Genomic DNA, 16681 nt, shown 5'->3' with positions numbered 1-16681 from the left:
TACTGCCGTTATGTAAACAAATGTTAACCGCTTGATGTTAACCGATACAATTCAAATCCAAAGGCGGCAAAGTTAAAATTTATCATTTACAAACTGAAGATAAATTATCATTTACAAACTGAAGATAGTAAAAACATGATCAATAAGATGGTCATTGTTTTTTTTTTAATATTTCAAGAGTTTGTTGAGAAAAGAAAGTTTTTAGGTCTGGAATACACAGCCTCCAGGGGATGATGTCCATTTCGGGAAAGGGGCGGTCTTATGGCAAACTTTCCGCCATTTTGTGAACTACAATTGGCGCTAATCGACGAGGGTGGATAACTTGGCATTGGCTGGCTTCCAACGCCATGGGGTTGTTTTCGATTTGGGTTATAAAGGAGGCTGCAGCTTCCCGACCGGAAGTCAGTTCCACGTGCGCATCCATCCGGCGAACAACCGAATCCAGTGGCAAGCAAGGATATCTGCCCGTTAACTCAAGGATTACTCTGCACCTGTGACTGCTGTAAGTTCTGTGCTGCACCAAAAGCTGTGAGCAATGCAAAAGAAGTGAAAGTACTTGCGAGAAGATCAATCAAATTAAAGATACAAATAGCGAAATGAAGTCTCTAGTTTCCTTTAAAATTACATCTACCAAGATACTGGAGTTTCATAGTCTTCGGGGGATTTGAGTTAGACGACAAGTTCTTAAAAGTAGATCGGATTTCCATCATCCCATGGGATTAATAGTCACGTCTTCGACTTGATGCAATTCCAGCGACTTTTCAGACCCAAAACCCATTAAATCAATATATATAAAATCATGCGTAAACCGCAACAATACGAAAAAGGGTAGCCAAGCTGAGGAGGGGTTGCCATCGCTGAGGGGTTGGCCAACTCCCGCGGGCAAATAAACGTGCCGATTGTTCAGCTATTTGTGTAGGTGTGAAAATATGCTGCGAATAAACAATACGCACAATGCCGACAATAAGTACAATAAATACAATAAAAATAAATGAAAATAATAGCAAACGCAAACAGAACGCTGCGAAAAAGGGGTGTGTCCTTCCTCGGCAAGGACGACACACTCGCACACCCTTCATCACAAATGTCCACAAATGAGGCATAAATAAATTCGAGTGCAAGGGTTATGATTTCCTCCTTACCGCCTACTGTAACTTATGTTCAATGGCATGAGTAGTTCCACCGCAAAGTTAGCCACACTTTCAGCCTTCAGGGCATCCTAACTTGGAATATATCGTTGTATTCATAGTCTAACCTCTGGCATCCCCTTGCATCCGTTTCCAGCATTCAGCAGCAGGCTGGGCAGCGCGAGAAAGTCCAGAGTCCAGCCCCAAAACTCAGTGGTGCTAGTAGCCAGAGGATGGTCTACGATATGAGCCATATGGCGGCGGGTCCGCCGCAAAGCATTTCGCTGAGTCGCTACTACCTGGTCGACGAGGATGAGATGGTGGGGTCGAATAATCCGCATCTGGTCAACGAGGACTATGCGGCCAGTACTACGCTGGACATCGATAAGCGTTTCCAGGCGCGAATGGCGTGCGAAACGGCCGCACAACCGGCACCGCCACCGCCGCCCACGCCGGCGCCACGTCGCCGGACCACGCCCATTGCCCATCTGGATCCCTCGGAATTGGTGGGTCTATCGCGGGAGGAGCGGCGTCGTCGCAGGCGGGCGACACTCAAGTACCGGACGGCACATGCGACGCGGGAGCGCATCCGGGTGGAGGCCTTCAATGTGTCCTTTGCCGAGCTGCGCAAGCTGTTGCCCACATTGCCGCCGGACAAGAAGCTATCCAAGATCGAGATCCTCAAGCTGGCCATCTGCTACATTGCCTATCTAAATCATGTGCTGGAGACGCCCTGAGACAGCGCCGGCGCCTCCAGCTTCGCCACCAGCTGCCTCTTCAACGAGGCCAATTTCATCGCCCCCCCGTAGGAGGTGGGGGGGCGTGGCGGGCGGATTGAGGCGGAAAACTCTGCGAATATCCCACTTCAGATGAACGCATTTCCCCAAGCTCTGTAATCCGCACGTCGCTCCATTGGATACTTGGCAAGGCGAATCGAATTAACCATCACCAACTAAGCGAAGTGTTTGATGGACTTTGCCGATTTGCTAACCTATGGTTAAATGATATATATATATGATATATTCATATATATATATATTCATATATATATATATATATATATATATATATATATATATATATATATATATATATATATATATATATATATATATATATATATATATTTTGATTTTTTTTTTTGTCACTGGTGATTTTCGTTTCGTTTTGTTTTAGGCTTAGGTTTGTTTTCGTAGAAACAATTGTAAAGCCACGATTTAACCTAAGGTTAAAATACTTAAGCCCGTACTAAATGTTTAAGATGTAAGGCCTCCTATAAGCTATTAGTTTGGGTAATTGAATTGAAGTAGAAATATCGGTGGAATAACAAAACTAATATGCCAGTAGTACATACAATTAGATTTATGGGAAAGCAGTGCTTACTCCTCACAGAAAACCTTAACCAAGGGTTATATAATATAAAAAAACAAGAAAAAACAAGAAAAAAACCTTAAACTAAGATCCATTTTTTGTCTAGCCCTTAGGTCGTGATATTTGTTTATACTCAAACGATAAATATACATAGTATTCGCAATAAAAAATGCTTCTTCATCGGCTACTTTATGTATTTTGGCGCCTTTCCACGAAACTCCCCTCGACTTTTGGACCCCATCTGCTGTGACTGAGTTTTCCATTTGTCTGAACGCTTTGCTCGGAAAAGCCAGATGCTAACAGTTCCCCCGATTTCCCACTCCATCCCACCACGTATCCCACGTATCAAAAGCGGGCGTGTCCTTTGCGCCAAGCCCCGCCCACTTTTGCAAAAGCGAAGTAGAGGAGCAGCCTCTGTCATAATTTTCAAAAATTGAGTATACAATTTTTTTAGAAACAGTGAAAGCCTCACAGAAATTTCGACTTTTGTGCTAAATTTTTGAAATGGCCCTTAATTTTAGCGCACAGCAGGTGAGCGAACTATTCTGGTCGATTGGGAGGCTGTTTTCAATATCCATAAATAGTGGCCTAATTTGGTTGGTACGGGTAACGCCGTCTGCTTATATGTATATATATATAAATATATATATATATATTTGTATGGATGTAATCATTTTCGCAACGAGCATAACAATAATAACAACAAACGTGGCAATGGCAACCAACTCGATTCCGCGCCATCCTTTTCTATCCAGTGAAAATGGACTCCTGCATTCCGACAATCGGCAGCTTGTCCTTGTATGGGTGCTATTTTCATGGGTGTGGGTGTATGTACACTGGCGTCCATAAACAAAAACAAAGGCCAGGCGATAAGGAAGTTGTGCATATTTTCGTTTTTACCAGCTATAAATCTTTTTTTTATTTATATTTTTATATATTTTGCATTAACTTATTTTTAATGGAATGTGTTTCCGTTGCTGTAACTTTAAACTTTTGCCAAATTTGTTTGTTGTTCCTTTTTTGAAAATGTGTCGGGTGTTTTCTTGTTTTTGAGTGTCGTACGCATAACGTTACCGTTACCGCTCCGTTACCGTTTCCGCTCACATAACCGTTTGAGCCCGCTTTTTCATTTTCTCCCCGCCCAACGCCCCCTTCGCACATTTGCAAATAGCGACAGTTAAAGTTTATTTACTTGGTAACGGTTACTTTGGACCAGAACAACCTTTGCCACGCAACTCGTTTTCGGAGTCCACAGCTATTCGCCATATACACACACAATCGCAACGGAATCGGTTAACTGCGGAGGTGACGGAATTTCGAAAAGAATCTATTCGAATCGCACTCGGGAATCAATCGAAAACGCCTGGCGTTAATGGTTTTCCAATTGGCCAGGGCGACAGCTGTTCGGCCAGCGGAAATTGAAATTGGAAAAATTGGAATGAAGGAGCAGGAGCAGGAGGAGGAGCACAATCCACAGGATACGGAGCTTTGGACCAAAGGATAGTCGGCGGCAGAGCGTGAAATTAGCTTAAGTGCTTGTCGCCTCGACCAGGACACACCGAGGATACAAGTGCGACATTAGATACGATACAAGAGTAGAAAAGTAGAGAAGTACCTTCCTTCTGGCGAACTGCTAGCCCAACCCCAGTGCCTGCCACACCAGCGATTCAACCGTGCACGTGTTTGCCAACTAGCTTTTTGACTGTCTAATCCTGCGGATGCGAGGATGCAAGGACACCATGTGATAAATTGCACCCCAGAGGGTTGCCATAAAAATCATCGCTTCACCCGGCTGGGGTGACCACCTCACCTCACCCACCAAGGGGTGCAAACTATTCCACCCATCTATCTATGTATCTATCTATTGTGTAGCGTTAGCATAGATACCACATGCCAAGTGCTGTAAGCTCTCCATTGTTGCTAATTGAGTTTAAAATCAATTTGTATTTTTTCACGCCGCAATTTGTTCGAGCGCACTGCTACATTGCGTAATTGCCGTGCAAATTTAATTACAGTGCCGATGCGGTAATTCTGCTGGTGACCAACAAAACAGCCACGCGCTGCGAACGTGCGCCCTTGTCACACCCACTCGCAATTCGGAATCGGCAGTACCCAGTGGAACACCCACTCCAGCAGCCATCGATCAAGGCCTCAATCAAGTGGTGACAACGGAGCGCTCCGAGTATCGAGTTACCAGCGGAGGTCCATTTGCATTCCTTAATTGAAATCCGTACGCGTGGGAAGACCACGCAGCCTCAAAGCTTCCAATCCCCCAAAGTGGAGGTCACACTACTTGGATATGGCTCCATGCTTTCGGATGTTCATCTCTACAGATTTCACTTGTCATATCCATTCAATAGTTGCCAAATCAATTGCCGGCATATTGCCGGGCTCACTTGCTCCGGTCGGTGCCCGCTTAGGGCGCTGGCTAATCCTTCTGATAAATGGACCGGGCTTAGAGATCACTGGCTCGTTTTTTAGCGCGCAGCGATGTTGGAAATTTTTAGAAAGGCAAACACAAACAAGGCATTAAGTGGCATTAGACAAATGCCTTTCTACACATGTTCCGGCGTAGAGATTACGCCGTGTAATTGGCCCCACCTCCATTCGCCCCGGGGTGGGTTCCGGTTTTCGATTGGCATTTGGCCACGGCTGCGGGGTGGGCTTCTGCCCTTCCCTGCTCTTCTCCTGAACAATTTTTTTTCTTCTTTTTATCAATTGCCTTGTTTGCGCTGGGACCATAAATAAGGGCATTACTCGCAGGGGGCGAGTGCGTTTTCCTAACAGGTGTCTATCGACTCCTGGCTAATCCCGCCCATGCACAGACCAGCCTTCTGACATCCAGTTCCTTACTCCTTCGTTCGTTGCAGTTCGAGGGCCGGTTCCAGTCGAAGCGCCTCAACAACTGGGAGTATCCGCGATTCTCACCACCCCGCCCGCGTGGACTGCAGAAGAACGCCAAGGTTGTGGCGGCCAAGAACGGCCACCTGCTGTCCGGAGTGATTAAGTAAGCAATTGCCTGTGCTCCTCATCATTATTCAGTTCAATTTCATCCGCAGGGAGGGCAACTCTTTTGGCCAATATCGCGGAACCTACGAGCTACCGCGGCGTATTACCCGTGCCTTTTGCGCCCACTACGATGCCTGCCTGAGTGGGCGGTACAAGTTCGTCGACTTTCCGCGTGACCTGTGCAACTGCCAGCGGGAGAACCGCAGGGCACTGGCCTGCGACCAGCGGTTGACCTTGGGCCACAAGGACGATCCCTACTGGATGCACGAGCGGTGCCAGACGAAGTGCGAGGGACTACAGAAGCTGAAGGATCTGAGCGAGCGGAGTGAGCGCTGCAACCGGGCCAAGTGCGGCGTGGTGGTGAGTGGGAATCGGGGTCACCATCGGGGTCACCACATACCAATTGGGTGCACCCAGCTATATATATATTTTCTTTTCTGGGTGCACTTTCTGCACTTTCTGCACTTTCTGCACTTTCTGCACCTTCACCCTACACCCTGCACACTCACTTTCACTTTCACCTGCAACCGTAGAGCGAGAAAACCGTGAAGAGGACCCCCAAGGCAGTCAAGGCGACGTGCGTGGCCACCGAAAAGCGGCGTCGAAAGCGCACCATAAACGCCTTTGCCCGAGGACGAACGGCGTTGCATCCCAATGAGCTGACCAAGCCAAGTCCATCGTCGGAGAAAGCTGCCGCCACTCCCAGCAAGCCGAAGGATAAGCCAAAGGACAAGGAGGCGAGCAAGAAGGATAAGGCGAAGGATAAGGGCAAGGAGAAGGAGCGCAAGGCGGCGAAGGGCCATTAGTAACACTTCATTATTTTGTTCAACCAAATTCAAATCAAATTCGATGTAACCGAAGGCTTAAAATACATTTTAAAGGGCAGCACGATCTCACTCAACATAAAGCATATCTATTTTATCTGTTACATATGTGCATACATCCTCATTATCATCTCCATCTCCATGTTATCTCATCCCCCATTCCATTCGCACCACCATCGCATTGCAACAAGTGAACCTGAAAGCCACCTACTCCAACCAATCATGTCGCAAACAGCTCTCCCGGAACTGAGCTACACGCCGGGCGACCTGACGGAGCCCCAGTTCCGGCTGCCCTCGCACCAGGAGCTGCTCGACCAGAAGCGTAACAGCACGGACAGCGTGCCACTTGGTCGTCTCACCTTGGACACGCGCGACACGCAGCCCATCAAGTACCGGGAGCAGCTTGGCTCGGCGGCGGGTCGTCAGTTTCCGGCATTGGCAGCGGCCCAAAATCGCTATACGGATCACTTGGAGCGCAGCAGCGAGCTGAGCTTTGCGTGCCTGGAGCCCGGCAAGGATCTAATTTCATTGCCGACAGTGGGAATACGAAGCTTTGATCCCGATCCCGTACCCGTATCCGAACCCGATTTGATCAAGAAGATGCCGCTGCACTCGATCACGGAGAAGCCCAACGAGCGGTGTCCATCGCCAGTGGTGCCGGCATATGCCAATTTCGAGCTGGCCAAGCGGATGCACCAGGACAATCTGGACCACCAGCCGCTGCCCGATTGCGTGGCCGATTTGGCGTTCCGGCGGGCGCAGATATCCGGCGGACATGCGGGCCTGGCCCTGGAAATCGATCCCATTGCCACGGGCGTGGGTGTGAAAACGCACAACGCGGGTCCGACGCACTGCACCAAGATGAAGGTCTTCCGTCCGAAGACCGGCGGTGGCATCGTGCCACGTGCCCTCGGCAATGGCGATGCCTTCCGGGGCGTTGGCTCCGCTCCGGCCAAAAAGATGGGACCCATGGATTTGGCCATTTGTTGGGACTTCAAGCCGGCGAATCCCGCGGATGAGCCGCGCCTGGCCAGGCACATAGACGGCTCCAATGACTCCGCTGGACCGGCTGTCTTCACCTGTGTGAAAACGCCTCGCGAGGAGCAGTCCTCGGACTTGGGCCGATCGGCTGGCGTCTTCACCAGCACGCTTGGTGAGGCGGATTTCTTCGACAAGGACATCCTGAGGAAGCGAACTGATTTTGGCGGTGCCCGTTTGGATCGCGAGGATCCGTGCGCCTGCGACTACTCGCCACCGGCCAGACAAAGAGCACGCAGTGTCTCCCGCGATTCCAGTGCATCGCATTGCAGGCGAGGATCGGGCATCGGCGGTCCAACTGGCGGTGTGAGTTTCGGCAACTTGGCGGAGCTGCCCGGTCGCGGGATGCCCGATCGACTAGCCAAGCAGTATCAATCGTCACCCCTGCTGGGCGACAAAGCCTACCAGGCCTTGAGGGAGAAATATTTGGGTCCGGACTCTGGACAGGATTGCAGGGCCATGGATTGCCGGCCAACGGGTGGTCCACCCTGCAAGCGGGACGTTCTCCTCCGGCGTCCAGCTCGCCGTCTCTGCCACAAGGTGGCTCCAGCTCCCAGATGCTGTCCCCCATCGTTCGGCGGACATGGCCACAACCATGGACACGGATACGGACACGGACACGGACACGGACATTGCTTGACCAGCAAGGCGGCATTTCGCGCCGGAGTGCCCAAGCACAATGCCTCTGGCGATTTCGTGGGCATAGAGCCCGGCTGTGGAGGCGGCGGCGGCGGTGGTGTTGGTGGTAGGGTTCTGGTGGTGCCACGCCCCCGGCAGCCGTATGCCAAAAAGAACTACGACATCGAAACCCTGGTGCCGCCCTTCCAAAGCCAAGCGGGCGGAGCGGGTCAGGGCGGCTATCCGGAGCACTGGCGATTGGCCAGTGTCTATCAGCACGCCTACAAGCCCATCGACCAGCGGAGGCGACCCCTTCTCCAAACTGTCTACAAGTAGGCCTGTCCGTTAAGAGCGTTGTCCGCTCAAGAGAGAAATGTCCGAACAAACGGGCTAACAAATAATAAAAAGCTATGAAGAATTTAACTTTTTCAACTGCCGAAAACAAACGTTTAGTATAATGATTATATAATTGTTTCCAAGCATCTCATAAACTAAGCAAGAATATTAACTCATCTACTTAAATGTGTGCTAGTCATTAGCATTAAATTGTTGCGACTGCATCTGTACACAAAGTTAGTCGGAAAAATCGGTCCAAGAATAGGAAATAACAAGTTTATGTATAAAAAACAAATGTTATATATTAGAAAGCATATATATATATATATATATATAAAGAGATATGGGCAAACATACACATACATATATGAATAAACGTGCAAACATCAAGAACTTAGAACTATAAACAGTGTGCGAATTAATTTGCAGAGTTCGCTTGAGAATTTAAGAAAAAAAATGATTAAAACTAGGTGATTTGAAAATGTATTTGGTTTTCAGATGAAATAAGTTTTCCTTTCCTATTTCCTGGTCTTGTGTGACAATCTTTGGGTGCAATTAAAAACTTAACTAGGTGCTGAAAAATCGAATTGAAAAGAAGTTAATTGGGTCAATTCAAAAGGGCGGCACACTTACTAACAATTAGTAATTTCAACAGTTTTGTGAACACTTTCAAAAATCATAATCATAAACAGGTTACAGAAATGCCCTTAAAAATCAAGCCCCCAAATTGGATCTGTGGAGCCACCTGCTCACTTGGAGGTGGCGTAGGCATCGTGGCTCTTGTGGAACACATGGCGCAGCACGTCCCGCGTGGACCGCCTAATGCTGTTCCGCAGGGAGTGCTTCTTCTCGTTGGTCAGCTGCTCGATGGTCATGTACTCGGTTTGGGCGACGCTCGAGCGGAGCTTCATGGTCCGTTCGCTGGTGTCGATGATGGAGACGTCGGCGAGAACGGGCTCCATCTGCTCCTCCAACTCGGCCGCCTTTTGGGGCCTCCGGCGCAGGCTGTGCCGAATGCTATTCAGTATGTTGTGATGCTGGCCCTGTCCATGTCCATGTCCATCCTTGTCCTCGGACTTAGCCTCGGGTGAAGTGTGCGACGTGGGATGCATCAGTCTTCGGATGGACTTTCTTATCATGCCCTTCATTCCGATACTGGGCTTAACTTCTGCCGATTTGGCGGACTTGCTGGATCCGATGGACTGCAGCGACTCCTTGCTGGCCGCCTTGGAGGGCAGAGCGGCGGGTCTGTAGGCGCGGACGAAGCGCGTGGGTGCCTTGAAGTCTAGATCATCGGGCTCATCGTCGGATTCGGAGGCATAGGCCACATCGCCGTCGGCTGGTTCCTTTTCCCGTTCCTCTTCTAGCTGCCTTTCCAGGAGCTCCTTCTGCAGCTTCTCCTTCTCCAGATGCTTGGCCCTCTCCTGGAGCTTTTCCCTAAGCTGCTCGTGCAGCTGCTCCTGCAGCTTCTCCCGCTCCAAATGTTTTTCCCTCTCGAGGAGTTTCTCCTGCTTCAATTGCTTCTCCCTCGTTAAATGTCGTTCCCGCTCCAAGAGCATCTCCTGCTCTAGAATCTTCTCCTGCTCGAGAATCACCTCTGTTTCGGGGTCCTCGAGCAGCTCGAGCAGCTTCTCCTTGTCCTCCTCCACCTCGGGAGCCTCGCTAATCTCGGTGAGTGTGCGTCGTCTGGTGCAAATCACACGCCTCTCCAATTGAGTGTCCACCGTCACCACCTCCTGCATCATCAGCTCCTGCGTATTGGTCTCCGTGACCAAGGAGACCTTGGTGTTCTTAGGCAGTTCCACCTCCAAGCTATTCCTCGGCAGCTCCCTATCCACCAGCACGCTATTCTTCCGTAGCTTCGCCTCATTGATGCTGTTCTCCAACTCCAGTTGATAGCGATCGAGCTCCTTGCCAATGTCCATGGAGGACTCCTCGCTGATGGCGCCCAGAGATCGCTTGGGCGCCGGAACGGGCGAAAAGACCAGCTTCTCGGCCAGCAGATTGCTAGGCGTCAGCTGCGTCAGCGACATGCCGTGAAAATCGATGCGACAGCCCAGCGTGGGCGTGAATGGCAAGCCGATCTTCAGGCTGGTGGGCAGCTGCTCCTCCGAATCCCTATCGGCCAGAGCCGGATTGGCCACACCCGACGGATTGCAGGCTGCCTCGGACGCCTCGCTGGGCCGATGGATCTCGAAGGGATTGAGCGAGGCCGGCGCATCACTGCCGCGCAAATTCAGGGCAGGATTCACGAAGCCCTTGGCGGGCGTTGCTGCCGAGCGGACGACCTAGAAATATTATGGCTGGGTTATAATAATATTCTATAGCTATATATAATAAATGTATGATTTTTATGGATTTCGTAATATATAGATTATAAAGATATTGAATGAATGATTTCTACTCTACCTTAACTAGGACAAAAAGTACACCCATGCACGACTGGACTAGTGAACTCACCTCATATGGATTGAACTGCTTCTCGGGCAGCTCCAAATTCAGGCCAGGATTCTCGAAGCAGGCATGCTCGCGCTTCTTCTTCTTGGGCGGCTGGCGCAGGACCTCAAAAGGATTCGTGGGAAGCTTCTGTTGTTGCTGCTGCTGATGATGCTGCTGGTGCTGCTGCTTCTGGGCAAGATCGGCTATGGACTTGACCTCCAAGCCGGGAAACGGATTGGGTTGGCTATTCTCCTTGGCTAAACGACGACGAGCCACCATCAGCTTCTTGGGCGTGGAACTGAAGGCGGCGTTGGTGAAGCACGATTCCGTCGACGCGACAGCTGCATCCTGTGCGTCCTTTTCTGGGGGTTGTTGCTGCGGATTCGGGGGCGGGTCAGCATGTTTATAGAGCGTCTCCCTTTTGCGCTTGCGCGGCGTCTCCGTGAAAGCCAATGCAGCTATGCTCTTCGTCTCCAGCATTATTCAGTCGATTTCAAGTCGATATGTATATCTTAAGTTTCTTTAATTAGATTCAAATAGTTTTTCTAAACCAGCGAGGAGCAATTATAAACAACGCAGTACGACACCAAATGCCATTTTGAAAATCCACAGGCAACTGGAACCGGTTGCATCGTTAGCCAACACTGCGTCCGAACCGGTTCAGCCCGAACAGTACTCACGACAGGCCCTGTTAATCCCACATTACATTGCTGTTAATAAAATGTTCTTTTCATTCACTTGTATCAACTAACCGAATGCTTTCTTTGAATTATGTATATATATATATATATATATATTTATAATATATATATTATTTTTTCCTTGATTTTACCAATTCAATATGTACTTTAGGAAAATACAATGGAATTTTAAACAAATTAATTATTATCGATATAATAAGGGCACCTAACTAGCTATCGCCACCGATAGGCAAAAATTTTCGATATCAGTTTGTTTAATTTGTTTTCGAATGATTTTAGCGTCACATCAAAATAGTCACGTCAAACTAGTCTCTAAACGCTGCTTCCATGTGGCGAACTGACATATACAAGGGGAATAAACTTTTTGGACCATGAGAGCGAAGAGAGGACCAGGCCAAAAGGTGATGATGTCCGGTTCCCGCCATAACAGACCGGCAGAATCATCCCGCGTTCCTCCACTAGCCAGGGAATATATCAGCGCAATGGCCACGGACCGGGAATTGGATCGATTCATGGCCCTTTCGTCGACGGCAAGCAGTGGAGCCAGTGGCAGCACCCACAGTTGTGCCCTGGGATCAGTCCAGCCGCCAGGATGTGCGTCCATGGAAAATGAATCGCGACCAGAATCTGGCCACAGGCGTCGTACGAAGTGCAGCGATCATCCTTCCCAGGAACGGTCAGTTTCACCACCACCCAGTAAGCACACAATCAGTCAGTTCCCATCACCGAAATCACAAGTAACTCAGGCAAAACCGGATGAATACACTATAATTCCTATTGTATTGGCCAGTAGCCCCACTTTTCGTTCCGTAGCAGTCACCCAAACAATGTCCCAATCCGCGGAAGACATACGCACACCTACCAAGTCGCCCCAGATGCAAAACAAAAAAACGCAGACACCAGAGTCTGTCCTTAAGTCACACAAACGCCTGGAGTGGGATCCTGCTGCCGATGTGGGCTACTGCAAGAGGGCAATGTCCATGAGTAACATCAGCACGCTGGAGCGATCCGTTCTGGAGGATTGCGGCTGGCGTCAGCCAACAGAGCAGCGACCCGAGGCGAATTTGGATGGAGTGCAGCCCCATGAAGCCGAGGAACCGTCGCCAATGCTGGATAAGCCGACGCCGCCACTGGCTTGCAGCACATTCGTCAATCGCAGCGAACGCATGAAGTCTCTAAACTCCAGAATGGAAAGTTCATTGAGCTCCAATAAAGGCGATTCTAGGAAGCAGTCCAAAAGTAAATCAAGAAGACAGGATTCCGAAGTTAGCTCTTGTCAGACGGACTGTCGCAGCAGCTTGCGAAAGGAGTCAACTCAAGGCAGTTCCGAAGCAAAAGATATTCGTGGAAATTTTTCAACAGAAGGTACCCAATGCATTTTCAATAGAAATGATACCGAAACTGACTCCATAATGGAAAAAGAAGGATCAACCGGCAGCCGTAGGAAAGACGATTTAAGGATTAGTTCGCGGGTACAAGATCCACAGATAACTTCTCGCAGACCATCGGTGAGTAGCTCGCAGAGGGAATCGCTGAGCAGTTACAGAAGAGACGACTCCAGGCTCAACTCGCCAAATAGCTCCAGATTGGGATCACAAGTCAGCTCAAGGGTGGAGAGCTCGCGTTCCAGTTCAAGGCGGGAATCACAAACCACCTCGCTGTACGGCAGTTCGTCGGCCACTAGCTTTGATTATCACATGCATATGGCGCAGGAAGTCGAGGTGGTCAAGCAGAATCAAAGGAGACAACAAGAGAAGGAGGTTGAGCCGCAGGAGCAACTGGAAAAAGAGCAGCACCAAAATTATATGCAACAAGAGGAACAAAACGGAAAAGAACTAAGGAACAAGGATCATCATTCGGAAACGAAGCAGCAAGGTAATCAGCCACTCACGAGGGACCAAAGAAAAGCTGGACAGCGCCAAGAAAAGGATCAGCAACCGGAAAGGGAACAGCAAGGAATTCAGAAACTCACGAGGGACCAAAGAAAAGCTGAACAGCGCCAAGAAAAGGATCAGCAACCGGAAAGGGAACAGCAAGGAATTCAGCAACTCACGAGGGACCAAAGGAAAGCTATACAGCGCGAAAAGGAGCGCGAGCAAGAGCGACAGTACACGGCGGCTCAGTTCGAGAAGATTCGGAGCAATAGGCGGCATGCGAACAAGGAGAACCAGCAGCCCGAGAACCCTGTAGTAAATCCCTCCACCGGCGACACCGCCTCCACATCAACCACCTCGTTAGACATTGGATCCGGTAGTAGACCGCGAGGAGAACTGGATCTAGGTATCGATTTGCTCTGTTCTCTGGTAAGATCTCGCAGTCTGAGCCAGGGACAGAAGAAGAAACTCGTCCGGGATATAGCCAGGCGTATCTCTTGTCTGGAACTAACCGAATCCAGTACTAGTTTGCGTTCCCTGAGCATCAGCAGCAAGGAGCAGTTGAAGGGTAAGTAAACTCTTCAAGAAGGTGGCAATTGTACTAATTCATACTTTGAACAGAGCCTACAGGTTCTCTGCAGCAAGTTGCGCCCACCAGTACGAACCATTCCAGTTCGAGAAGCTCATCCAAAGCTGAACGCATTGCTCTACCAGTTCCCGCTCCACGAAAGCGAGCGGTTATCGGATCAGCTTCGCCACTGCCTGAAAGCTTATTGTACAGTGGCTCAACCAGTGGCTCAGGCGATGTGATCACCCAGAAGACCAATGTTCCGACTCGCGCTGCCTCAACGGATGCAGATATTGAGCCATTGAACTTGCAGGATTGGCTGAATCCCATGACCCTGAGTGAAATAGAGTTCGAAGAACGTTTGAAAGGAGGCACGGACTCGGAGCGAAGGAGGCAGCTCCACTGGGTCAAAACAGAGATTCATCGCATGCAGGAATTTAAGAATCTTTTGGAAAGTATCAGTTTGCCCAGCAAGTCGCACAAGGAAGCAAACACGGAATCTGAGCCTGCCGTGGACCAATTTCAATCTGCTGCGACGGCTGCGCAGATTCCAAGTTCCATGCGATGTATGGGCGACCAGAAAGAGCGACCGGACAAGGAATATCATCTGCAACAAGGAATGGCAGCTGAAGCAGTTGAAGAGATGGAAAATTCGGGAACAGCAACAACACCGGCCCCCCCCGTGAGAATTGAATCGGTTGGAGTTAATCTGACCAACTCTGATCCTTCCACACTGCCAGCACCGCCGCCGACACAACCACCACCACTACCTCCTCACCTTTACCAGCAGAATCTGCAGAACCGTAAAAAGATGGCCACTCCATTACTTGCCACGAGTAGATCCACAAGTGGCGGCGCTCGCAGCGAAAGTGTCTGCTCTTTTGTCCAGCAAAGACAGCGTCAGTTCCGCGAGCATTATCAGAACCAGCAGCAGCAACAGTTTGTATTGCTCCAGCAACAGAAACTTTACCAGCTGCAGAAGCAGCTGAACCAGCAAAGAGATATTTTGACACAGAGGCAGCAACATTGTGGTCAGTGTGCTCAATGTGGTCACCAGCGGACTTGCGTTCATCAGCAGCATTGCCCGGTAAGGACATCACTTAAGGCTATTGCCCAAAAAAAAAAAAAAAGAAATCCTGCGATTTTCTCATACTCAAGCCATCTCTTTCTTTTTCGCAGAAATTTCAGAGGCGTCAACAGGAAGCACAGGATCAGCACGATGAACGAGAGCAATATATGCAGATGCAGTACGCCCAGCCGGCGGGAAGTTCCTATGCCACTCCACTCCAGATTGGTAGCTCAGGCGCGGATAAGAATGAAGACATATACTACCAAGTGGTCAACTCTCAGGGAGTAGCTAGCTATGTGCAAGCAACAATGGTGAGCACAGGGACTCAAAATGAAGCAAGTGCAACTGGTGGAGCAGAAGGCTCGGCAATCACCAGATCGACTACAACCACTACCAATTCATTGTCCTCGATGATGTGCATCAGCTCGGACATGTCCGTACCCATGGGATTGATGAACACCTGTGAGACCACCACTACGACCACCACTCATCAGTATGATGATGTGGCATGTCAGCGGGTGCGAAGGGGGCACAAGGAGACCAGGATGAATGCAGAGAGCATGCAACGCCAAACGCTACAAGTGCGTCCGCGTGCCATATCCTATGTCATTCAGTTTACGCCGACGGGCAGCAGTGAGGTGCTTGGTGAAATGCCCTCCCTGCAGGATCAACTGCAGCTGGCTCGTCCCGAATTCTGTGCCAATGCCAAGCAGCGCAAGGCCATACTTAATGAGATGCAGATGATTCGCAATGTTCGGCGCCAGGAGCTGGACAATGTTTTGAACCAGAGTCCCAGCATGGAGGCGCTGAACAGGCATCTTGATCAGCTGCCTCCACCAGCCATTTGTAAGATATCAAAGAAATGGAACCCGATGTCCGAATAATAACTACATTTCTTAACTTGCAGCTCGCGTAAGGTTATTTACCACCAGGGAAATGAAGGCTATAACCTCCAAACGCTGCAAAAATTTGCCGGAAGTGTTGGCCGCCCAAAGTCGCCAGCAGGAGGAGCGCAGACGTCGCTCCAATCGTTTGATGCGCGATGTCTTCAACAAGGTAAGACAATGAACCCAACCAACCCGATTTGCCCATATGCTAATTCTCATAAATTCCTAAATCCCAATTATCCAAACAGCGCCTCAAGAGTCGCGTGGCCAACGGAAAGATATCGCTGAATCACAGCGTGGCAATCATCTAGAGAAGATTGAATAAGAATTTCCCCACTGCCGAAATGACACCCACCAGTTATAGTTTTTTATTAATATGCTTTTGCCACTGCTAGGCTTTGTATTTTTCTATAATTTTTAATCGATCACAATTGTTTAAACCCAGAACCACGTATGGTTTAGTCTATACGTAATGTTAAAATTTAATATAAGCGGCCGGTTAACTCCAAACATAGATAACTATGTTGATCTATTTGACTAAATTTGTAATTTTTTTAAAAGAAATAAATTGAGCACTGGTTGACGATCGATTTAAATCTATATCGCAGTGTGGGCGTGGCAACATCGGTCTACAAACTTGCGCTGCGTCTTTGTCTCTAGAATCTGTATGCCTGAGATCTCGACGTTCATAAGAATGTGTATAGAGCCGGAAACGCTATTACATACTTTTCGAAGAACCTAGTATACCCTTTTGCTCTACGAGTACCGGGTATAATAACGGCGCCTAACCAGCTATCGCCACCGATAGACGATTATTTTC

At 49.2% G+C, this 16681-nt stretch overlaps 5 protein-coding genes across 5 annotated transcripts; 4 read left to right on the top strand and 1 right to left on the bottom strand.

The window, feature by feature from the left end:
* The first annotated feature begins 212 nt into the window (after positions 1–212).
* LOC6612484 (helix-loop-helix protein 1) lies at positions 213–2102 on the top strand. Its single transcript, XM_002036956.2, has 2 exons — positions 213–502; positions 1285–2102. The coding sequence occupies exon 2, from the start codon at positions 1361–1363 to the stop codon at positions 1862–1864; it is 504 nt and encodes a 167-aa protein (XP_002036992.1). The 5' UTR covers positions 213–502; positions 1285–1360; the 3' UTR covers positions 1865–2102.
* An 827-nt stretch (positions 2103–2929) lies between these two features.
* LOC6612485 (protein Flattop homolog) lies at positions 2930–6332 on the top strand. The gene is made up of 4 exons (XM_002036957.2): positions 2930–3029; positions 5369–5505; positions 5558–5867; positions 6041–6332. The coding sequence occupies exons 1-4, from the start codon at positions 3003–3005 to the stop codon at positions 6311–6313; spliced, it is 747 nt and encodes a 248-aa protein (XP_002036993.1). The 5' UTR covers positions 2930–3002; the 3' UTR covers positions 6314–6332.
* Positions 6333–6459: 127 nt separating this feature from the next.
* Positions 6460–8731, top strand: LOC6612486. Its single transcript, XM_002036958.2, has one exon. The coding sequence runs from the start codon at positions 6473–6475 to the stop codon at positions 8321–8323; it is 1851 nt and encodes a 616-aa protein (XP_002036994.2). The 5' UTR covers positions 6460–6472; the 3' UTR covers positions 8324–8731.
* A 59-nt stretch (positions 8732–8790) lies between these two features.
* Positions 8791–11368, bottom strand: LOC6612487 (protein MLP1). Its single transcript, XM_002036959.2, has 2 exons — positions 10784–11368; positions 8791–10611 (listed from the first exon to the last, which is right to left on the bottom strand). The coding sequence occupies exons 1-2, from the start codon at positions 11240–11242 to the stop codon at positions 9073–9075; spliced, it is 1998 nt and encodes a 665-aa protein (XP_002036995.1). The 5' UTR covers positions 11243–11368; the 3' UTR covers positions 8791–9072.
* A 333-nt stretch (positions 11369–11701) lies between these two features.
* LOC6612488 (AF4/FMR2 family member 4) lies at positions 11702–16457 on the top strand. Its single transcript, XM_032724275.1, has 5 exons — positions 11702–13905; positions 13959–14992; positions 15085–15820; positions 15882–16030; positions 16110–16457. Exons 1-5 carry the CDS (start codon positions 11835–11837, stop codon positions 16170–16172), a joined length of 4053 nt encoding a protein of 1350 aa, XP_032580166.1. The 5' UTR covers positions 11702–11834; the 3' UTR covers positions 16173–16457.
* The last annotated feature ends 224 nt before the right edge of the window (positions 16458–16681 follow it).

Source organism: Drosophila sechellia, chromosome X, assembly GCF_004382195.2.
Source record: "Drosophila sechellia strain sech25 chromosome X, ASM438219v1, whole genome shotgun sequence".
Classification (NCBI taxonomy): Eukaryota; Metazoa; Arthropoda; class Insecta; order Diptera; family Drosophilidae; genus Drosophila; species Drosophila sechellia.
Note: the sequence above shows the minus strand (reverse complement) of the source record. Positions and strands in the feature narration are given on the sequence as shown.